This window comes from Sturnus vulgaris, chromosome 3, assembly GCF_052056855.1.
Source record: "Sturnus vulgaris isolate bStuVul1 chromosome 3, bStuVul1.hap1, whole genome shotgun sequence".
NCBI lineage: Eukaryota > Metazoa > Chordata > Aves > Passeriformes > Sturnidae > Sturnus > Sturnus vulgaris.
Window position 1 is genome coordinate 42,683,382 of NC_142245.1, and position 23,069 is coordinate 42,706,450.

Consider the following 23,069-nt stretch of genomic DNA (forward strand, 5'->3'; position numbering starts at 1 on the left):
AATGACCCATTAATTATTTACACTTGCAGCTGTTTGTGTCAACTTTTGTAGCTGAAGCATGTCAGCACAATTTTTTACATGAAGCACCACCTTAGCTAACCAGGAATCTTTCCCATCTGCTTTTGGGACTTTCTAATTTCAAATAGCTTTGTCATTAGAACAGAAACTGAACATATAAACTGTCAGGTTTGCCTGTTAAAAACACAAAGTTATAGGTGGTGTTTCTGTGGATACACCTTTATGACTTTATCTCTTTAGTAATTAAGTACACCCTCCTGTATCCTTCTCAGAAGGATTATGATTATGAAAATTCTAGTGATTATGAAAATTCTAAATATAACAAGATGGTAAGTCCGTCTAACACAGTTTTTTCCTCCTATTTGCCATTAGAAATTTTTTTTTTCAAGCACTTAACTTTGCCAAACTTGAAGTGTGTCAGCTAAAGTTTTCCATTCTCAAAACCACAAGTATTCAAGCATTTATGAGGAGTCCAGGGGGGATTTTTTTCTTTTTTAAGATGGAAAAAAATCATAGTGAATTTCCATTTGAAAAGTTCTAGTGCCTGTGTGGTAGGGCAGATTGTCTGTCTCCCCTGAGGGAAAAGGGGTTAACAAATTCTTGGGTTGTGGAAGAGCTGCACATCTGCGAGGGCTGAGCAGATGAATGTCTCTATTCAGCATGGATTGATGATGCTGTGGTCATGGCCAAAATGCCCCAAAGAGGTTTCCTATCCAGAAAAAGGCCTTGATAAGAGTAACCAGAAAGCAGCATACTGCTGAGTCTCACTTTAAGGAAAGAGAGATAATAGATAATACATTATGTTTGGAAGAAGAGTTCCTCCTTCAGAGATCAAACTAGCTCAAGATTAGGAGGGGTTTTGGGGATACACACTGTCTGACTGGGTAATAACATCAGTTATTTCTAGATGGTAAGACATCTAGAAAATTGAAGCATTTCCTTTTTATTTCAGTCCCATGGGGATTGTGGCAACCTCCATGACTGCAGCAAGAATTCATAGTTTTTTTAAGTGTATCCTCTGCCTTAAGCCCGAGACTATTATTCTGTCAAAAAATGTGGTGCTTTTTATTAAAAAAAGTAATAATTACAGTTCACACCTTTTCAGCAGATGTTTTGATCTCTCTGAAGAGCTAAGTTGCAACCCATGGCTTATAAACACTTTACTTGCAAATACAGCTATGGGCTATTTTCTGTATTTGATAGTGACTCTTGATGTGGAATTCAGAGCATGCAGATGAGAATATTAGCTAAATTAAGTTTGAAGAAGACCATCCTGAGGATCTCTGTGGTGGAAATTAAAATTTAAATCTTGCTGATAATTTGTGAGTGTAGCATACCAGCATTTAGCCACAACATAGAAGATGATTTCTTGTTTAATTTGATTTTGAACTGAAAAAGTATTTAAATAAGTGGATTATTCCACATTTGCTTTGATCATGAAAAAAACTGATTCTAATATTCGAGTTCTGATGGGTATGATCTGGCTGCACGACACTCCTACAGTCATTGATGAGACCACAGTGTTCAGGAGAATATCTGGATGTGATACATTGTATCCTATAATTGTATGATTTTGCTCAGCAAAATACTGCTAAATCCTTTACAAAATAATTTTTAACGGAATAAATAAATTCCATTAAAATAACCTGATATAACTATACTAAATATTACATGCATAAATTAAGGACATCTATTAAATAAAACATTCTTTACAGTACTAAAAGTGATCTGTTTTACTGATTGGTGTTAAAGTAACTCAAATTTATTTTTTTTTCTTTAAGTAATTTGATCTGATTAATAAATTCTGTTCTGGCAAATTTAACTTCGAAAAGGCAGCACAATTTTGCCAGGAAAAGAAAAATTGTCTCCTTTCACCAGTTACATACATGCTCTCTACTCTTAGCTAAAGTCAACGAAGAGTGAGAATGTCTAGCCTAAAAAAAAGAAGCTGTCCAAAAACTCTTTTCCAAGAGCAAGTAACCTAGGAAGAATACAAGAAATGAACATTTTTTTTCTGATAATTTTATTTTCATATTGATTTAATATTTTTGAAAATATTTAGCAGTTATTTAAAAGACAGAAATAGTTTCTTTTAAAGAGAAGATATTTGTCACATATTCCCTAAGAAATTTACAGAATGTAGAATAAATAGTAAACCAGCAAAATTCTGCCTTCAGACAACATCCGTGCTGACTCCAGTAACCCCAAAGAAGCATAACAGAAGGACTCTCATGGCATTTCAGAAAGACATACAATCCTTGCTTCTTTCAGATTAATTTAAAAATTTGTCACAAACGGATCTAGCTGTAAAAATGGAACACTTGTTATTTTATTTGCATTTTCAGTCTAGACTAAAGTGGTGCCCACCTAGCAAAGCACTACACAGTGCACCTAACTATAAGAACCCAAGAAAACTTATGATAGCCACTTCTGTGGTGATTTGCTACAATGAAGTCAGAATGAGTAGTGTCCTCCTTTTCGTGACCTTTCACCCTTATTTTTGCAATAAGGGTAACAGACTGTACAACAAAAAAACTTTGAGAACCGCTTGAGGAACTTCCTGAAAATAAAACCTGGGAATATTACGCCACTTGCTTCTAGCCAGTTACCAGTCTCTTTTCTCTCAGCAAGTCATTATTCTCAGAGTACCAGGGCCAAAGCTCCTCAGGCTGGCGAGTGTCAGGGTAGAAACAATCGGAGTTTGCCGTCCAAGGTGGCTGTGGTGAGCTGCAGTTCAAAAGAAAAAAACGTCTGGCTTTAATGAAGATCTTTCCAGTAAGCCCAGTTTGCTTTAGAGCAACAAACCGAATGAAGATGATTAAGACGATATTTAAATTACTTCTATGTTAAGAGGTCCAGGAGTCATTAAAAAAAAAAAAATAACCCATAGACTCTTCTCAAACAAGCTAATCTGAAAATTCCATTTCACTTAGATTTTTCTTTTCCAACTATTTTCAAATTTCTGTCAACATCCGCTAACACATCAACAGTCTGTAAAACTGAAGCATATGTTAAAACCACATAGAAAGTCAAACAGACTTCACTGTGTATGACTCAAGGAGGGAATATGGAAGAATTAAGAGAACAAGCTGGAATAAATGAAGATGGAAAATACTGTGAATTAAATCAGGCATACCAACAAATACAGTTTTCTGATTTTTATTGGTGTTAAGTGTAGAGTAAGAATTTCCTTTGTAAGAAAGTATGTTGAAAAATTTTAAGTCTTGAAGACATGCACAAAGACCCTTCAGCTGCATTAGCTTGCTTTCACCAGGCTGAGAAGATCTTTATTATAAAATAAGAGGCAATACTATTTTCTGTACTTACTCCTACAAATCAGCACTTGAAAACCTACTTCTCAGAAAGGGATGATCTACAAATGAGACTCTTACTTGTCAAAAATTCAAGGTGTTTACTCCTTGCATATTAGGATTTACAGTTATTTCTCACCAGTGATAAAATATCTGAAGGGCTGGAACCAAACAGGCATCTCATGCTCTGACCAGTTCATTTGGTTAACTTTTTGCATCCTCATTTTTCTTGATCTGTTCTTTCTTTGATGGATTGACTAATTTGTTTTATTCCTCTGGATAAAGGAACTCTGTGGTCAATAAATTATCTTCTTGTGTTTGCATTCCCTCCTTCAATATCTCCAATGATCAATTCTTCAATCTCTCTTAAGTGTTATCTCCCAGGACAGTGACTTATATTCCCTTATTTTCTTTTTTCCTACTCTCACTTACATAGAAAGTAAATAATAGTATAAAGTATAGGATATCCAGAACCATCCAAACCAACTTTTACAACTCTACTTTTTAGAGCTATCCAAGATAATAATATACTTCCAAAGACTTTTAATATGTCTGTATCTATCTCTGCAACTTACTATTGTGTTTTTATTTAACCCCAGACAGCAACCAAGCACCACACAGCCACTTGCTTACTCATTTGCTCCACCCCACGGGGCATGGGGCAGAGAATCAGAAGAATAAAAATGAGGAAATTGATGGGTTGAGATAAAGACAGTTTAATGGGACACAAAGGGAAGAAAATAAAAATACTGTTAACGATAGCAGTAATGATGAAATAATTATGATATACAAAACAAGTGATGCACAACGCTCACCACTCGCTGACTGATGGCTAGACACTTCACAGGCAGATGCACTGAGCCAGCTTTCCCTCAGTTTATATACACTGAGCATGACATCATATGGTCTAGAGTATCCCTTTGGCCAGTTTGAGTCATCTGTCCCGGCTGTGTCCCTCACAACTTCTTCTGCCCTTCCAGCCTTCTTGCTGACAGAGCAGGAGAAGCTGAAAAATCCTTGACTGAGAATAAACAGTACCTGGCAACAACTAAAACATCAGTATGTTATCAACATTATTCTCATACTAAATCCAAAACACATCAGCTACTAGGAAGAAAATTAACTCTGTCCCTGCCAAAACCAGGACATATTGGAAAGATGATGTAAATGTAAAATACTTAAGTAATGTATCTTTTCTAAATTTCTGTAGCCATTTATTGCATGTGGGGAAAAAAAATGCTTTATTATTATTTCAAGTTGTCAAAATAAAAATAATGTAACCTGAGAAATCAGAGATTAATTCTATTCTATTGCAGAAGATAATATAGAAACTCTGTTTAGCTTTCAATATAAAGTAAAATAATTTTAAAAGAAATTAAGATTTACAAGACCTAAGGAGGTAACTTTGTCCATCTTCCTGTAACTACAGAAAACATTAGATGTGCTTAGCTATGGCTTTGTCTGGCTAAATCTTGAAAATTTCAATGAAATTTCACAACTTACTCCAGTGTTTAAGTATCTTCTTAGTCGTCTTTAAATTTTTTTCCCTAATGTCCAACCTGAGCCTCAAAAACTGCAATGTGTGGTGAATCCTCCAATGACAGTACTTGAATCCTCCAACGGTACTGAAACACAGCCTGGCTTCTACCTGCTAAATGTATTCACTACACTGCTATTACATTCTGCTTCCAGGGTGCTTCTGTTTTCATTAACCATAAAAAATTATCTTTCTACGCCAACTAACCACCTCCACACTTTTGGCAGCACCAAACCAATCACTGAACTGTTGGCTGAACTAAAAACGCCCACCTTCTGGCTTTAAGATCTCTCCTTGCTGCACTAAACTGCTGTCCCTCAAGTCCTTCTCCTTCCTTTCCTCTTTCTCTTACTTTTTCCACCTGTTTTCCTTGGCAGTTGATAAAATGAGCTTGGTCTTTGACTGCACCATTCTCCTGAGAAGTGTTACACTCAATATCTTGCCATGAACAAAAGGAATATATCGATATATGGAGCCAGTAGTTTTTATTTAGACCAACTAATGCTTTAAAAGCCTAACAAAACCAAACCAATTATTAGACAGTTAACACTTGTAATACAAAAAATGCCTAATTATTAAAGGAATATTTCATAAAAAATAGAGGGTTTGATTGGGTCCATTAGTCATTAGCACCCTGAGTTCTTTCAGTGTTAATGGTGATTTTCATCCTCAGAATGAGGTTTTTCTTAGATTATATATTTAGACATTATATGACTTAATGTAAACTGGCTCTGCTCTGGTGCAATGGATTGAAAGTCTGCACAGTTCATTTTCTGGTTTGACGTTGTCAGAGACAAGCCCAAAATGCACCCTCACTAAGGATACAGCAATGAGAAGTGCAGTGGGATAAGTAGGGACAACTGAGAGATTCAAAAGCACATTTCTGATCCAAACTAAATTACTAACACATGCTCACAGGGCATCTAGTTTAGCCTTCAGATTTTAGAATAATTTCCTATGCCTGACTGCTGAAAAGGCACATTCACTTATGTAAGTGGCATACTTCATAGAATCACAGAATATGCTGAGTTGGAAGGGTCTCACAAGGATAATTGACTTCAACTCCTAGTCTTGCACTAGCCCCAAGAGTCACACCATGTGTGCTAGAGCATTGTCCAAATGCTTCTTGAACTCTGCCAGATTTGTGCTATATTTCAGGCAATATAGAAATTTTAGTTAATAGTGTAATAGCAATATAATAACAGGAGAAAGTTAATTGCAATTTGTAATAACACAGAGAACAAGAGTTACTAAAAATCTAGCCTGTAGGACCCTTGAAATTCCTGATTTATCACACTTAAGAGCCAGTAAAATTGATTAATAGTGTTCTCAACTGTATTTAGAAGCCATAAAAACCTCAATAAGATTTAAAAAAAAAGTTTAACCGATGCCAATATTACATTTCAAAATAATGCAAGCATGTTACTTCATTCAAACCCCTCAGCTCCCAAACATGCTCTTCCAAAACTGTGGTTTACATTATATTTGAAATCTCTATAGTAGTTAAGTCAATATACTACTCACCATTAAAAAGAAAAAAAAAAACAAGGAAAAAATCAAACCAAACTCCCAAGCTAGTTATGTCTTACTATTACGTATTCAGATCTTGGCTTCAGTTCTGTGGATAATTTGACACCTTTGTAAAGGTTTCCTATGGGACAAACACTAGAACATCATGGAATATTACTGAAGTGTTGGCTATTTTCTATATCGATGGATACGTGATGGAAGAAAAGACTTTCAAGTAGGGCAGAGGAGAAGATTGAAGTCCTATGCACTTTAGAACTTTTTACAAAAAAAAAAAAAAAAAACAAACAAAACAACAAGCTTTAAAAGTACCTATGGCACTAGAATGGGGAGGAGAACAAGTTCGTGAACACAGCTCTCTTCTACTTCGTGGTCTGCACAACATATAAAAGCTTATCAGATATTTAAGTTAAACCAGTTACATGCAGCATTGGAAGGCTGTCAGTTAACAGTACGATTTTCAAGACATTGTCTACTGCATTATCTTTTGTATTAACATAATATATATATTTTTCTAGAATTACCTTTGGTTGGAGGGAAAATTGTTTTTGTAATGATATCATACCCCAAAAACCATGCTGCAAAATAGAGACTTGGATTTTTTTCAGCCACAGACACAAACAGTTGAATTTGTACAGAAATGCATCAAACTAATATTCTGTTTCGATATTTCATACATTACATGTATGTGTGTATATGTATATATACACATATATATATGCAGGGCAGGCTTCAAGATGTCCTGTAATTCAGGAAATAACAAGAATCAAAGCAATTTCAGCTGGTTTCACATTACAGGTACAAAACATCCTCTTGCTTTCTTTTAGTTAGCATAAGGACGCATAATATGCAGGTAGAGACACAAAATTTTAAGAAGTCCACTAGCTGCACAGTGAAAAGTATCATCTAAGCAGAATAAGTATCTATGCAAGCAGAATAGACAGAAATATAGTTTTTAAGGGGTTAGTATTTTCAGCTTTCATTATTCAAACTATTCTATCAAAATAAGAGGCCACAAGTAGAACCAATGCTCTTGAATTTTGCATTTGTTTCACAACTAGCAACAAGCAAGAGCAACAGGAAAAGGAGACGTTATGGAATTGGATTTTGCTATTTTTCTTGTTCAGAAAGTGGATTCTAAAGCAACATAGAATTCATCACCTTTACTCCTGAAGATCTATAGTGCATGAAGGCTTTACCAACTCTAATTTTGTAGTTGAAGCCAAGAACAGAAGACATGCAACTAGCACTTTGTAAAGATTTGTTTTCTTGAAAAATGAGTGTTTAATTTGACAGCTGTACTCTTAAGCATTCAATCAGTTAGATCAAAGCCACATGGGGTTTTTTGCAGACAGAAGATGGAAGCTTTTATTCTTTGGATAGCTCTCCTATTGCAGAAATGAGAATTGAAGAGAAAATATATAAAAAAAACCAACAGGTTAAGAGCTTTTAACCATAATTTCTGGAGATGTATCATACACACATAACCATACACGGGTAAGTACATGTAGTGTCACTCAACCTGAGGACTTCAGTTTATGTAGTACCTGTAGATGACTTGCTCACATTTTTCCTCCCATTGTGCTCAGTGCATGGATAGGGTTGATCAATTTTAGTGTCTCTAATTCCTGTATTTGATAGGCTTTGTGTATCAGAGGTGGCTTGCCTATCCAGAGGGACTCAAGATCAAAGAATGAATAAGACATTAAACAGCTGTTAAAGGACCCACTGATGATATTTATACAGAGATCCTCTAGATAGGCTTTTTTCTGGAATTGATAAGAAGGATAATTGTATAGAAAGTCAAATTATTCAACAGATTTAAGATTAAGGTGTAAGAGGAAAACAATGTCTCAAAGTTAGTGAACTGAGGCTGTACAGAGGCCAAAAAATAAAAGCATTTTTCCAGACAACCTATATGTGCAGAACCCAATCAAAAGAATTATGAAAATATAACAGACCCACCATATCCAGTATTTTCACTAGTCACACAAATGAACAAATATGTTTAACAATAAGTAGGTATAAAAATATTCTATTCTTCCTGTACAGGACTGGAATTTCAGCCTCTTCAGAACTCATTATTGTTGAGGTTTATTAATTTGTCTCTCTTCTATGCTGTCATTAATGTAAAGCATAACTCCACTGCCAGTAAGGTGCAGTCTGAGTTCCCTTTACACTTTGTAGGTGTGTACTGCAGTGCCCCCACTGATTACCTTCCTTCCGCCAAGTTTGTGATAAGCCTAACAGGTCACCCAGGGCCACCTACACTCAGTGCTGTCCACCCTGTTTTCACCACTTATTTCTTTAGTTTTAAAACCTTTTATCTTCCCTTATGACTCAGATTAACTTCATCTCTTCTGGACAGATGTTCCTGGAAACTCCTGGGAAGTTTCTCTAATGCATAATACTTTTAAATGCATTACCTACTTCAGCACCTGTATTTCTTTCCTGTCACCCTTTAATAAATATTATTTATGTGCTCAATAAAAGCAGAATTCTCATCTATTTCATTTTACATGACATTTTTATAGGCAAGTAAAACCAGCAACTCCCAATAATTCTTTTAATGTGTTAACATTACTTGATCAACTTGTTCTTGGACTCTTCACTACAGTTATGTAAGATCCATTTCAAATTATGTTCACAAATCTGAAAATACTGAGTTTGGTTATGAAGGTTTTTTTGGTTGGTGTTTTTGGGGGTTTTTGGGTTTTTTTTTGGTTGGTTGGTTGGTTGATTGGTTGGTTGGTTTTTTGTTGGGGTTTCTTTGTTTTTTGTTTGTTTGTTTTTTGGGGTTTTGTTGTTGCTGTTTGGTTTTTTTTGTTTTTCTTCTATCAATCCCTATACACTGTAGATTTCCTCCATACTATCTTTTTTTTGTTAACCTAAATAACTAGAAAAAATTTACCAGTAAATTATTTTTTCTTTCTAGTAGATAAACTGAGTTGTCTGGTGAACATTTGTTCAAAAGGCAGTCACAGTAAATGTCTTACTGCATATCTCAAGTCTAAAATTAAGAAACTACAGACATAAAAGTTTGTAAGGAAGAACTATAACTATAAAGATCAAAACCCAGTATGATGGAACAACTCATTTAATCTTTTCCTAGGGTAAGGAACAGAGAAGAGGAATAAAACATATCAATATTAATTAAAGTATTCAAGTCAAAAAAGAAGAAGTTTCAAAACAAGACTGAGCCATTTATGTCTAATTCCTGCTCCCATCTGAGGTTCAGGCAAACTGTCTTACAATGCATTCAGCTACATATAAATTAATAAACAGGCCTTCATAGCTAAGGTAGTGATTTTCTCCCTTGGCAAAAATCCAATTGACTTCTTGGGGGCAGGACTGTAATTAAGATTTTTAATTTACAGTATGCATATGTAAGCCACTTCATCAGTTGTTCTGACTTCCCTTGCTAGATTACAGATGCACAGAAAGCTGACCCTTACTTCAGATTACTTAACTATAATTCCACTAAATTAATTAGCAAATTCCCTATCAAATTAGGAGTTTTGAGGTATTTTGACTTGTTTGAAAAACAGAGCTGATGTAGGCTCAGAACAAAAAGGAAACATATCTCAGAAAACAAAATGTTACAGCAAGGATACTTCTAGTTTCTGCAGACTTCAATGTTTTAATCCAGCATTGTACACATCCCCCACACTCTCTGGACCCACACCATCCTCAGTGAGATGCTGGGAGAGTCCCCATACGTTCAGTCCCAAATCACACAATAATTCACACTGGTTCTTACATCAGAAGTCAAATGTCAGTGTGTCTGTAGCACAGCAACACAGCAATATTGCCTGCTGTGGGAATCCACACAGAGCACAGCTAATTCAGGGACAAGGGAAAAACTTAGACAGAAGGGCCACAGAGAAAGCAGCACAGTACTACCAAGGCTTGAGACACAGTTGTTGCAGACAACATAAGAATCAAAAATTTTTCACTCATGGTGTAAGAATTGAATGATTTTGAGATTTTGCTCATCAGTGATGCAATTTGTGACATACTTCATAATACTCGTCAAGTATTATTCCTCAAATTGCCAAATATGGTTCTTGGCTGCCTTGTACACAGAAGTTTGGCTTTCCTTGGCAAAGGCTAAATTGTGCTTGCATCCAGCCTACTGGAGTCAATAATAGATACCATTTCTTGTGGCCAGCAGAGCATTTCTTGAAATACAATGTCCAAAATTTGCTGCAGTGTCCCATGCAGTGATTCAGCACCACTGATGTAGATTGGATAAAATACAAAAGTTGATTGATGTCTGACATTCATATGTCACCATCCCTAATTCAATGCACTGAGTGCAAAACTTAGCAACCAATAGTATGACTTCATGTGTCAATTATGCCTGTATTCCAAGAAATGGGTTTCTAATTTACCTTAATTGGAGGTACCATGTTAATCATCTGAAACTATTTCAATCTTATTTCTGTCACAGATAAAATAATTTCTATTCCTATGTCTCGTTGCCATTGCTAATTCTTCTTTGGCTTCCATATTCTTTCTATTACATCAACATCAATAAGGAATTAAAAACATACCATGAACATTACCTCTGCTTTACTCCCCCTATTGGTAAAATCATGCCATAAATTAACAATGCATGTTTATATGGGCATTTAGATATGAGTTCATATCCATACACATACAGAGAGTTTATTGTTACTTTCTTCAAACTTTAAAAGTTGGTTATGTAAGGGTTGTGTTTCAGATAAAGAATACCTCAGAGCCTTTCTAACTGAACCCAAAAAGGTTCAGAAATATGCATTTAAACAAGAGTGCTATCTTAATGTTCCCGTGTCTTCATAAATACACATCAATTTACATATAAAACACACAACACCATTTAAAATACAGCTGGCTTGCCTCAGGATATTACACTGAGGAAGCTTAAAATGTCTTACTTCACTGGTTCATATACATAAAAACTGTAGGAGAAATAAACCTATCCTTTGTTTGACTAATCCAACCTAAACTTTTACAATTTGTTATAAATTTACAGTATCTAAACAGCCTGTAAGCATTCCTATCTGGAATTTATTTCCTTTGAGAGTTCATACTCAGAGTCAGAACATCTTTGTTTTCTGATAAAAAAGCTGAACTGTTTCGATGTTCCTGGATGAAGCCATGCTCCCACTGGAATTGAGAGGAAAGTCACCAGCAACTACAAAGAGCTGGAAATAATTTCTAGAGTTTTGTGGTTTATACCACCAACAAAGATTACTACTTCTGCTTTAGGTATTCATCTTGACTGCTTCATCTGTTTTGTAGTCATAAAAAGAGACTCACAGAGCTTTAAAATCTTGCAGAGATTGAGATGTGGAATACGAATGCCACAAAAATATTCTCAATTGTAAGAATAAAGAAATACTAAGGAGTATATTCTCATTCCTAACCAGATTTAAACTGGGTAATTCTACTGGTTTCCAGGTTGTAACTCTACTTTTTCATTGCTTTGACTTTTATCATAGTCAGTTACATTTCAGCTGCAAATGGTCCTTCTACCAAAAAATTTCACCATGAAATTCATTCTTTCAATGGTCACCTCAGCTGTCCATAAAACAGCATAAGAAAAGAAAGCACCTCAAAAAGGAATCCAGGCCACCATACAGAGCAGGAAGATGTTTGCCAACAGAGACAAGAGGTACAATGAATCACAGAAATGCCTTAACTTCCATCCTTTCCCAGGGTTTGGCTCCCTACCCAGGATGAGGCACAGGAAGCTCACTTCACTCAGGATTCATGGCCTAGAACATGTTCCAGAAAATGGGTTTTTTATGGCCTGAATTGCTGTATCTATTAGCTGATTACTGACTATTTTTCTTTTAGCTTCTGAATGTTTTATTTCATATTCATTTCATATATATCCATATTTTTGTCTGTGTCTGTGTATGTTTATATACTTCAAACAGTTAATACTTTTAGACCAGGACCTGCATGGTTTTGGGCGCCACCGAAGAACTGATGCTGCACAAGAGGAGCTGACACCAGGAAGGGAACCTCCAGTATAGGTAAGGGAATGTGGCTGCAGTTATGTGCAGGAGTTGGCAGCATCGTTCATTTCCAGATGAACTAAATAACAACCTGTGCTGACATTTCACCACAAAGTAAGCATAGAACATGGAATGAAAAGAATATTCTAGATCAAGAAATGTTTATCTGTTTCATATATGAACAATATCCATTCTGCAATTAAAAGTCTTTCTATTCCTAAACTTTCAACTAGAAGTCAGTTCCTGGTCCTCACTCATTTCATTACTAGGCAGGAAATTAGGAAAGAGATTTTAAGTTTTTTAATGGTTGTTGTTTCTCAGGAGTACCTTCTGAAAGTTTCATGGATGGACTAGAGAATTCTACTACAAATTCCACATTATTTCAGGATTTCAGGCAATTCTCCCTACTCCATAGTTCTCTATCTCAAGTTCTGTGCAGCAGACACAGATGTGCACAATCAGAAGACAGTTGCTAATCTGGGTGCTGATTTTTTCAGCCACATATCCACTTGTAATGCGGATCATTGTAGTAAAGGGGTTGTCATAATTACAGCTTACTGAAAGCCATCTTGCAGTCAGATTGCTGTCCATTTGCCCAGAGAGAGATTGTGGAGCCTCCATTCTGGAAGATATCCAAAAGCTGACTGGACATGGGTCTGAAAACTCTGCTGCAGGTGGCCCAGCTTGAGCAGAGGGGTTGGACTGGATGACCTCCAGCAGTCTCTTCCTATCTTAACCTTTCTGTGATTCTGTGATATTAGATTGGTGAAGCTGAAGTATCTTCAGGGATCTGAAGATACTGCATGATGGAAAACAACAGAGCACAGTGCAGTTACTTGGTTCAATCATTATTACATGAGAAAGAAAGTACCAAGACTAGTCAAATTTCCATAGATTAAAACAAAATCCAATTAAATTAAAATATATGGATAATTAGTGGTACTTCTAATACATTTTTAATGTAGAAAACACTTTTTCTCTATCCTTACAATAGCAACTTTGGAAAGTCTGCAAAATACACTTGGAACTCACATGGCTGGACAAATGATCAGGAATGTTTTCCAGATCATTTGTTTTAATGATGGGTTTGAAACAACTTAAATGTAATCTCAGACATTCTTCAAAAGCCTGCCATAATCTCTGAGGCTACTAATGTTTGTATGACATCATTGACATTACAATCCTGTCTCTTCACTCAGTAACTAAATAAACTGAGGAAAACATGAAAAAGAGCTTTTACTAGCATCCCACTCAGGTGTATAATTTCAAATTCCACTTCAAAATCTGGACATTAGCTCACAGAGAAATACATTAAAAACCAAAATTCTTTCATGCAAACCTAGCCACACAAGCATAATCAGGCATTCCTCTTCAAAGAAGTAGTTTCACACCCCTAATTATCCCTGAAACACCAGAGGAATGGATTTTTCTTTCTAAAACTGAAGTTTGTATCAGAATTTAACAGCCCCACATTTCTTCTTTTATTATTCCACACTCAAATGACCGAACATATTCACTCAGAATATAGTGTGGGTTTTTTTTTACCAAAACCCAGATATTGTCATGCAATTGCCATATTTAATATAGTCACTTCATAATGAAGTCACGTATCACAAAAGACAGACAATTATAAAAAGAGTAAGCCTTTTGTATGGAAGTATTTCTATTATTTCTTGCATTCAACATTTTCAAAACAAAATGCAAGAGTAAAAGGAAATTCTCAATATGATTCATCCTGAATTGTGTTCTTTCTATCATCATATGATATTTACAAAATTTCTCCAAGTAGCATAAAGTCTGTGTTACAAAAGCTCTAAGAACAACCTTTTCTTCTTTTTTTTTAATATTAGGGGTTAAGTACTAATCACAGAGGCCCAAAGCAGCATAATTCTGCCTGGCAGATTTAGACCCAGTTTAAAGTAACTGCAGGTAGATGTATTTCTTCAGTGTACCTACATATACAGTTTATATTGTCACCATAATTTAAAATATTTTGAAATAAAATATATCAGATTAGTTTCTAAAAGAAACGGGTATAAAAACAGACATATCATTAAAACATTTAGCAATTACCACAGTGGCAGGAGGCATCCTAAATTTTGCTCAGTTTTAGTTTACTTCTGGGTTAACAATTTAAATAAAGAAAATAAACAATTATTAGTTACTAATCTTATATGCTTATACTAAAACATTTACTACTGATATGTAGTGAATTTATTTAAACACATATCTTTTTGTTTTAATTACTATCAATGTAATTTTTAAAGAACATTAAATTCACGGAAATGCTAAAATCCCTCAGTTCTGCCCTACCCTAAAAAATATAGTATGATCTTTTCATGTAAGTTAAATTTTCTAAAGCCTCTTAATATTTACTAATGACCTTTAGGACATGTATTCTGAAATTTATTAAAGCAGTAGTACAATGATTAAATAAAAATAATTCCAGATCTCTATTAAGCTTGCCTAAAATGGTAGAAAACAATTAAATTTGTATTTACATCTTCCATAAACATATGTATGAAACAAAGTTTACCCTGAGATTAAAATTCCACTTCATACATGAACTGCAGAATTGTACCTTCCTAATGACAGTAATAGAAATGCAATTTCACATAAAATCATTGCACTAGTATTATATTATCATTTCCCCAAAGAATGAAACAGATCCCACTTTGTCAAAAATACTTCTGGAAGCAACCACTGAAAGTAATTCTTAAGAAGAACTTTGAAGAAGAGGAGAAGCCAAATGTGTTTTCCGGTACAGTTGCTGGCAGCCAAAAGCCATAAAACATAATGAGATGTCACCACCAGAAGAAAGTACCTTCCCTCTCCTTGGTGACACATTACAACTGTCTGTACATGAAAGAGGCCAAGTGAGTCATTAGCAGCAGTGTGTGTGCCTTTATAGCCTCCACAGGCTTTATTCTGAGAGTCATGGGCTATTGTCACTTGGAATCTAACACTAAAAAGCACGGATAAGTCCTAAATCTGTGTGCTTTCCTGCCTTAAAATTGAAAGCTCTCTTGTCAAAAAGTGGAAGAAGATTTTTTACAGTGCAGGCAGCTGAAAGGCATCTACAAGTCTCTACAGCAGGATCAGCTGCATGACATGAATTTTCCATTCACGATCACCACAGTATGTAAAATCATCTTGAGGAGAAGGCCATAATTCATTTCACTTTTGCCATTCAGCAGATGGTTATTCTAAATTTTTTCAAATAGTCTTAACATTTTGAGATTATAATTGTTGACATTAGTAGTTACAAGAAGTGGGCCAAGATGCAAACTTTTAATGGCAAAATAGGGCACAATTGCAGACACATAAAAGTAGATGACTCTTGCTGAGTGGAACTTCTCAAAGAGAATAAAAGGCCTGGTATACCACTCAGGATATCACAAGAGAGAAAGAGGGAGAATTTACATGTGCTATACAGGTAAGATATTTCTAAAAGTATTGTTTTCTTGAACTTATAAATATATTCCAAGTTATATAATACAATACAGAATATTAAAAAAAAATCTCTACTCCTGTTGTGATCATATTTAATTTCATAAAGAAATTTTTAAGATTATTCAAATCTTGTGCGGATTCACCTTAAAATCTTTTAAATACATATTCTAAGTCTTAATGACTAAGATTTAAATATGTCTCTTCAATAGATTCCTATTCCTGTGAAAAATATACAATGAGGGTGTACGTATTTCTTTACTTGTAACCTTGCACTTTTACAAAGAGTGGGTCATCACATCTGGAGTATTCTTCATTTCTCCACCAACAGAAGCAAGCAACAATAGAAGGAAAATATGAACTGATTACACTTTTCACTTTCCATTTTAACTTTACTACATTAGGAAATTTAATCTTTCTGGTAGCTGAAATAAACTTGTCAAAGGTGCAATTTTAAGATTCCTCACCATTGCAATTTCATAATGCAACAGTGGGCTCCACATGTGGAATTTCTTTCATAATATGAAGATTATTTATAAACAATTATTTAATGTTGCTTGCTGCTACTTGGGAAACAAGGACTATATCTGAAGTTCCTTCAAATGATAAATTGCTTTTTGTCAGTTCCGCATTAACCTGGTATATTTTGGACAGCATATATAATATATCACAATGAAAAGTTGAAATGAGAATATTTTTGTGAAAATGCAAATAATTTTTTTTAATCATGTCTTAATTTGTTTTCTATTATGTCATATTATTGGCATAATGTATGCAGATTTCTATTTATTTTTGACTATAATCCTATAAAATATGAAAGGCCCTAAATATGCACCATTCTAAAATTCCCTCTAGCTAGCAAGTCACACAGAGAACACACATTTCCAATAATCTTAATTTCCAGAGCACTAAATATTTACCAATTTCTGTTAACTTTTTAAATTTGCAAATACGGATAAATATTCTGCAGGAAAAAATGCAACATCACACTGCAATTTGGAACAAAAGCAATTACTAAAATAATATACACTCACAAAACACTCAGAACAATAACAGAAGACCAACCCGAATCAGTTTCCTGGAACTTCTTAGCTCACAAAGGAAAAACAGTAGAGAAACGAGATTAATAGCTTTCCTAAAACATGCTTTTCCTAAGTGCATGATTTGTACAGCCAAATGAGAACTTTAAATGTAGCAAGTCAAGTAACAAGCTCATTCAGTGTTCTGTATCTCAAATATAGATATAAAAACATTTGTATTAAGTAACCTAGGGGGTGGTCAGACTGCATACATTAAATTTAACTGAATATTTAAAACAACTCTAAGTCTTCTAAGGAAAAGTCTGCTATTTATATCATCATAGAAGCAAAAATGAAGAACTTGAAGGTATGAAATTGAGGGCCTGCCTGTACTGTGAAATGGAACACAATGTGGTTATCCTTCAGTCAACAGAGAAACAAGGCAGTATGTCCACAGAGTTTAGCATAGAGCCATACAGTCTTACTAATGTGAGCTCACAAGCGATGTAGCTGTGCAAGCTTGGTGACACCTTCCAGGGAGTTAGTAATGTTGACGAGAGGCATCAGCTCATTTATAGTGCTGGAATAAAACAGTTTAACTGCCCCAGACCACAAGCTGGCCTGTTAGAACTCCACTGATGAGTTTAAGCCCAGTGTAACTAAAGCAAGGCTGGATCCTTATTGCACACCTTCTTAAATATCACAGAAACACAGAATAATAGAATGGGTCAGGCTGGCAGGGGCCACAGGGGCTCATCTGGTCCAACATCCCTGCTCAAGTAGGGCCTTCCTAGAGCACCTGGCACAGGATTGTGTCCAGATGGTTCTCAAACATCTCCAGTGAGGGAGACTCAAAAACCTCTCTGGACAATCTGCTCAGTCACCTGCACAGTGAAGAAGTTCTTTCTCATATCCAGGTGGAATTTCCTGTGCTTCAATTTCTGCCCACTGCCTCTTGTCCTGTTGCTTGGCACCACCAAGATGAGCCTGGATGAATCCTCTTCACACCCACCCTTTAGCTATTTATTCACATTGATGAGGTCCCATCTCAGTCATCTCTTCTTGAGGCTGAACAGCCTCAGGTCCCTCAGCCTTTCATAGTTAAGTGTATGCTCCAGTCCCTTAATCATCTCTGTAGTACCCTGATGGATCTGCTCCAGGAGCACCATGTCTCTCCTGTCCCTGTCCTGCATACTCATCCTCTGGATGGCCCCAGGCCTTATCATTCCTAGCCTAATCAATTAGACAAATTCAGAGATACTGGAAGAACATACTCACTTTATCTGTTGCATAATTAGCTATAAAAGCAATCTTCAGACCTAGCTTAGTCACACTTCTGGAATTTTTTTGGTAGTCCCTTTGGATTGAGCTGACATCTTTGCTGCTGAAAATTCTTTCCAACACCTTCACAGAAGGTATGCACAAAGCTGACACTACTTTGGAGAGGAACATAGTGAAAGCCTCAAGAGTAATAATATCAGGAAAACAAATAATATGCAGCAGTTCTTTTAAAAAAATCTGAATCTATGTATTTTTCCAGGAAAGACGGTGATTACTATTTTTATTAAAAGAAGAAGATACTAAAGACATAAAGGTTCACAGCAAGTTGATACCCCTTGCTGTGATATAGTCTCTAGGGGAAGAAAACACCAATTGCTCAAAGTTACAGATGTCAGTGTATGAAAAAATGAAATAGTCTTCACAGGAGCACAGAGCAGACATTGATGCCAAGTGCATCTTCATGCAGTTCACAGAATTCCTCATGCTAAATAGGGAAGAAATGGGTCTTCTGGGATTGAAATGAATCTGACTACATTCAGCATTGGAATGCCAGTCTTCTTCTGTATGTACTTGCAGTTCCCTTTACATTATTAATTATGTGCCAAGCAAACTTGCTTTAACCCTCAGTCATACAATATTCCTTGGAGCACATTTACGAAGTTTGCATCAAAGATTCATTCCAAGCCATTAAGCAGGTCTGGACTGGTAAGCAGTCCTGAAATCTTGATATCTCTACCATGCACATGAGGTAATTTTCTTGAAAAAATGATGCCTTGTTTCCTCTAAATTTACTGAAGGAAAAGAGCTTCAAAGAGCAGAAACAAAAGGACTGTATTAGAGCTTCAAAGACAAAAGGTAGAACCAACAGGGAATCCTAAACTGGTCCTGCAGAAGAAAAGATGGCATCTTCCTGTAAGTGGTCCTGTTAGCAGAAGAGACAGCAATAGAGGAAAAAGGGGAAAAGGTTGATTATGGTTGAAGCCATGGCTAGCAGCAGAAGCTCCTGGAATCAGCTGTTTCAGGGGAAGCAGAGCGCTGTACTTTTTCTTTCTTTTATACTCCCCTGAATAGTTAACACATAATATACAGAAGCATTGGGGTTTGATCCAAGTTATTAAGAGCTTCCTGAGCAGCCATGTAGAAAGTGAGAATGCCTGGACCAACTAATCCTTGAAATCTAAAACCAAATTCTCTACTAAAAACATCCACATTTTTCTCAGTGACTAAAAAAGAATCCTAAAAATGAATGTACATGAGCTCCTAAAAGACAAACAGTAGACAGAAAGTCAGTTTTTCCTGATACTTCTGCCTAATTCAGGGTTCAAATACCCAAATGCTTAGCTGTATGTGTTCCTTCATAAAGAGCCTAAGTGGGCTCCCAAACCAGAAGCGCAGATGAAGCTCAGTCCATTCATTTAGGAGACAATAGGAGGTCAACAGTGAAATGTCAAGACAGGCAACATAAGCAAGACCCATCAATTACTGTGGAAGATGAACATACAGAATATAAATAAAACACTACATCAAAAGAAATTAACCTATGCAAGACAGTTAAGAAGAGAGGTGGCTCTCTAAGAGTTTCAAAAAGTAAATAATGGAAAATTAGGAACATGTCCCGTGGTATTGCAGAGGCTATAAAAGCCTGGGGTCTTGTTTACTGCCAAAGTTTGCAGGTTAGTTTTCAATTTTATCCTTACACATCTAAGCCTGTCAAGTTAATTGGCAGATACAGAAATGTGCATGAAAGCTAATAAAAATCAGTTCCACACACCTGTGTGAAATATTCACACAGAAAATAACTACAAAAGTCTTTCTTCAGACTTTCAAGATGTTAATATTTTCTTGAATATGTTCTGAGAAAAACCCTATTGTATATGTACCTTGCCATAAGAAGCTGTTACTGCATTTAGGCTCCCCATTTATTATGTTATATAACATCCTGACTGTGGCTTTAGGTATTACTCCAGTAGGCTTAGCTACTATTTGTTATCATTTCATGACAGCCTCCAGACACGACACTGCTCCAAATAAAACAGATGGCTGTTTCCACTAATGTCAGTCAGAGCAAGGTCTGTCGTTTCAATCCTGCACTTTGAGCACACAAAACACAAAAACACACTTGATTGTATTTTAAAATCACTGTCAAATCAAGAACAACTACAATGACTAATTTTTAAACAAACTTCTGTATTTAGAAACAGATCCTGTTTCCAAATATCAAGATTTTTCAGCATACATACTATATAATGTACTAGTTAGGCCAATCAAACCCCAAGTTCTTGGCCTGAAAACCAGACTCCACAGCCAAATGAAATAGCACTGAGGATCTGTTACAAACATTTCATGAAAAATTGTCAAACCCAGAGTTTTCAGTCCTGAGACTATATTTTATATCATAAAGGACTGAAATACCTTTTATAATTAATTAAACTATTTTCCAGTTTTTCTCTACATTTTCACAAGTATTTGAAAATGGCTCTGGTATAAATTAACAATATGCTATATCTTTTAGAAATAAAATACTTAGTAAGACAGTTTCCTTCCCAGAACACTGAGATTTAAAAAGATATTTTTATAAGTATAAGCCTGGAAAACTGCATCCACTCACAAAAGTATGTGTGACACTACAATGACTATTACTCAATCCTTTTGTGCAGTGATGAAGAGAATCCTTCATATCTTACATGCTGCACAACATAAATTTTCTCCCATGCAGATATCAGAGCAAATTTTTTTTCTGTTTAATTAATTGTGCTAGTTTTTATTTTTATATCATTATTGTTATGAAGTTAATATTTAATTTTTAATCAATTATTATTTCTTATTCTTGTTGAAAAGTATTACGTTTCTAATGTCATTGTCTTGCAAATACAAGCCATATCTCTTTTTTATTCACCTCATATTTACTGATGTTTTTAAACATTTTTTTCATTACCCTTTCTTGTTTAAATAATTTTTCGTCTTACAAACCTTTGTTCATTATAAACCTTATAAACATTTGTTCATTCTGCCCTTTCCTGCAACTTTAAAGTTTTGCACTAGAATTGTATGTGAATACACACATTTTTTTGTTTTTTTCTTTCCTTCTGGATTCTGTTCTACTTCAAGTTATTTTTTGTTATGTTTGGTGAGTTTAATTGTATATAACTATTTTGCATAATGGTTTAGTAGTCTGGTGGGATAAATTTGTATTACTCCTTTTGAAGATTAATTTTTACTCAAATCACTGTCCAATGCATTCCCAAGAACAAGCCTGTGATCTTGGTATTTTTTTCTCTGCAGTTCTGCCTGAGTAAGTTTCTCCTTTTGGTCATAGACAGATCAAAAAACCAGAAATCTTATCACATTTTTGCCTAGTAGATGTATTTCCTTCAGGAGAAAAACAATTTAAAAATGGAAAAAAGTATATTTTCTCCTCATCTTTGACCATGAAACTGTCAAGGTTTGACTGTCATGCCCAGTGCTAATGTGTCACCTTCCAAAGGTATCTTTTGAATAAACATAAGCAACCAGATTAATACCCTGTTTCATATATAGACATAGGATAGAATGGTGCAATTAGCCTTCTGAGAATCTACTATTCCATATGAGAGAAAATAAATTATAACTATTTTGGCATGTAAATATCTAAACACCAACAAGTAAGAATTGTATACATAAAGTAAATCCTTTGCCTTGGTTCTCATGTCATTTGAAAAAGTCAGAACTAAAAGTAGTTGTAAGACTGATGGGTCACTTTGAAGCAGCCTATCCTTGGGTTGCCATCATTCCTATAAAACTCAGTCCATAAGGAATATTATATTTCCCTACACAGCTAATAAAGAAAAAATTTTGAGAGACTCAGACTGGTGTATGTTAAAATTGAGAAGAAAGCATTCTAAAGAAGGCAACTACTCCATCCTCATTCCCAAATGCATGCACTTCACAGCACTTTGCAAGAAGATATGTAATACCCAAAAAGATTAAATAAAAAAAATTTGTAAAGATCTACCTGCATTTTTCATGAAAGGTTATCTTTTACACATTTATGAGTACAGATCTGAGACAATTTCTACAGAAGATAAAATACAGGTTTCCAGGGATTGCAATTGGAGTACCCTTGTCCTAATGACAGACATGAAGGAGTGACCTGGCTAACTGTGCTGCTTCAGCTGAGCAGATGAACTGAAAAAGTTTACCTATAGGAATGTTCAGCAAGCACTTCAATAAAGAATCTGAGAATATTCTTTCTCTACTTTTGGTGAGGTTAATACCTTGGCTAAATAATGTTTCTTTTCTAGCATGAAATTTCGTGTTTGCAATCCCTACAGTTTCTTTCTTAATCACTGCTATTTCTCCACGATATATTCTACTCTTCCTTTTCTTTTCCCCTACGGCAGTGCTTCCTTGTCAGTTGAGTTATTCCTCTTCTGTACTCCTTCCCTTGCCTCAGAGGCCCAGCCTCACACATTAACTTACTTTCTTTATTCTCTCCATTACTTATTAACATATCAATGTCAACTGACTCTTCCTCCTTCCAATGTTTTTTCCTTAGTTTCTGTGTCCTTTAAAATGCCTGCTAATGTCCACATTTGTTCCTCCAGTTACAGATCATCTCTCATTTACTTAATTCAAAGCATGAACTGTTTGCAGTCAAGTTTGGAGAGAGTTTTTTGCAGTCCTCTTGTCTAACATACCTTTTACCCTTGAATTTCACTGAAACGGTTCCTGACATTCTTTCCAATGATCTGTTCCTAGACATAACTGACAATAAATGCGCCAACTATACTTGTTTGCATCTATCAAACTGCCTTCAATACAGCTGATAATGCTTTTCCTGGAATTTAGATCTCTCTTGGATTCCATGTTTCTTCTCTGTCCTGATTATCTTTTATGAGTCCCTTAGAAGAGCATTCTTATCTCCCAGTAAGTTCTTCAA

At 35.4% G+C, this 23,069-nt stretch overlaps 1 protein-coding gene across 2 annotated transcripts in view; it reads right to left on the minus strand.

The window, feature by feature from the left end:
* Nucleotides 1-2,030: 2,030 nt before the first annotated feature.
* Nucleotides 2,031-23,069, minus strand: part of WDR27 (WD repeat domain 27) — a 90,429-nt gene continuing 69,390 nt past the window's right edge. Inside the window, exon 24 of one of the 2 annotated variants that reach the window (XM_014875588.2) lies at nucleotides 2,031-2,745. In XM_014875588.2, the coding sequence (XP_014731074.2) occupies nucleotides 2,698-2,745 (48 nt within the window). In that variant the 3' untranslated portion in view covers nucleotides 2,031-2,697. The remainder of the gene's footprint in view (nucleotides 2,746-23,069) is intronic. The other variant, XM_088161459.1, reaches the window with a different exon arrangement.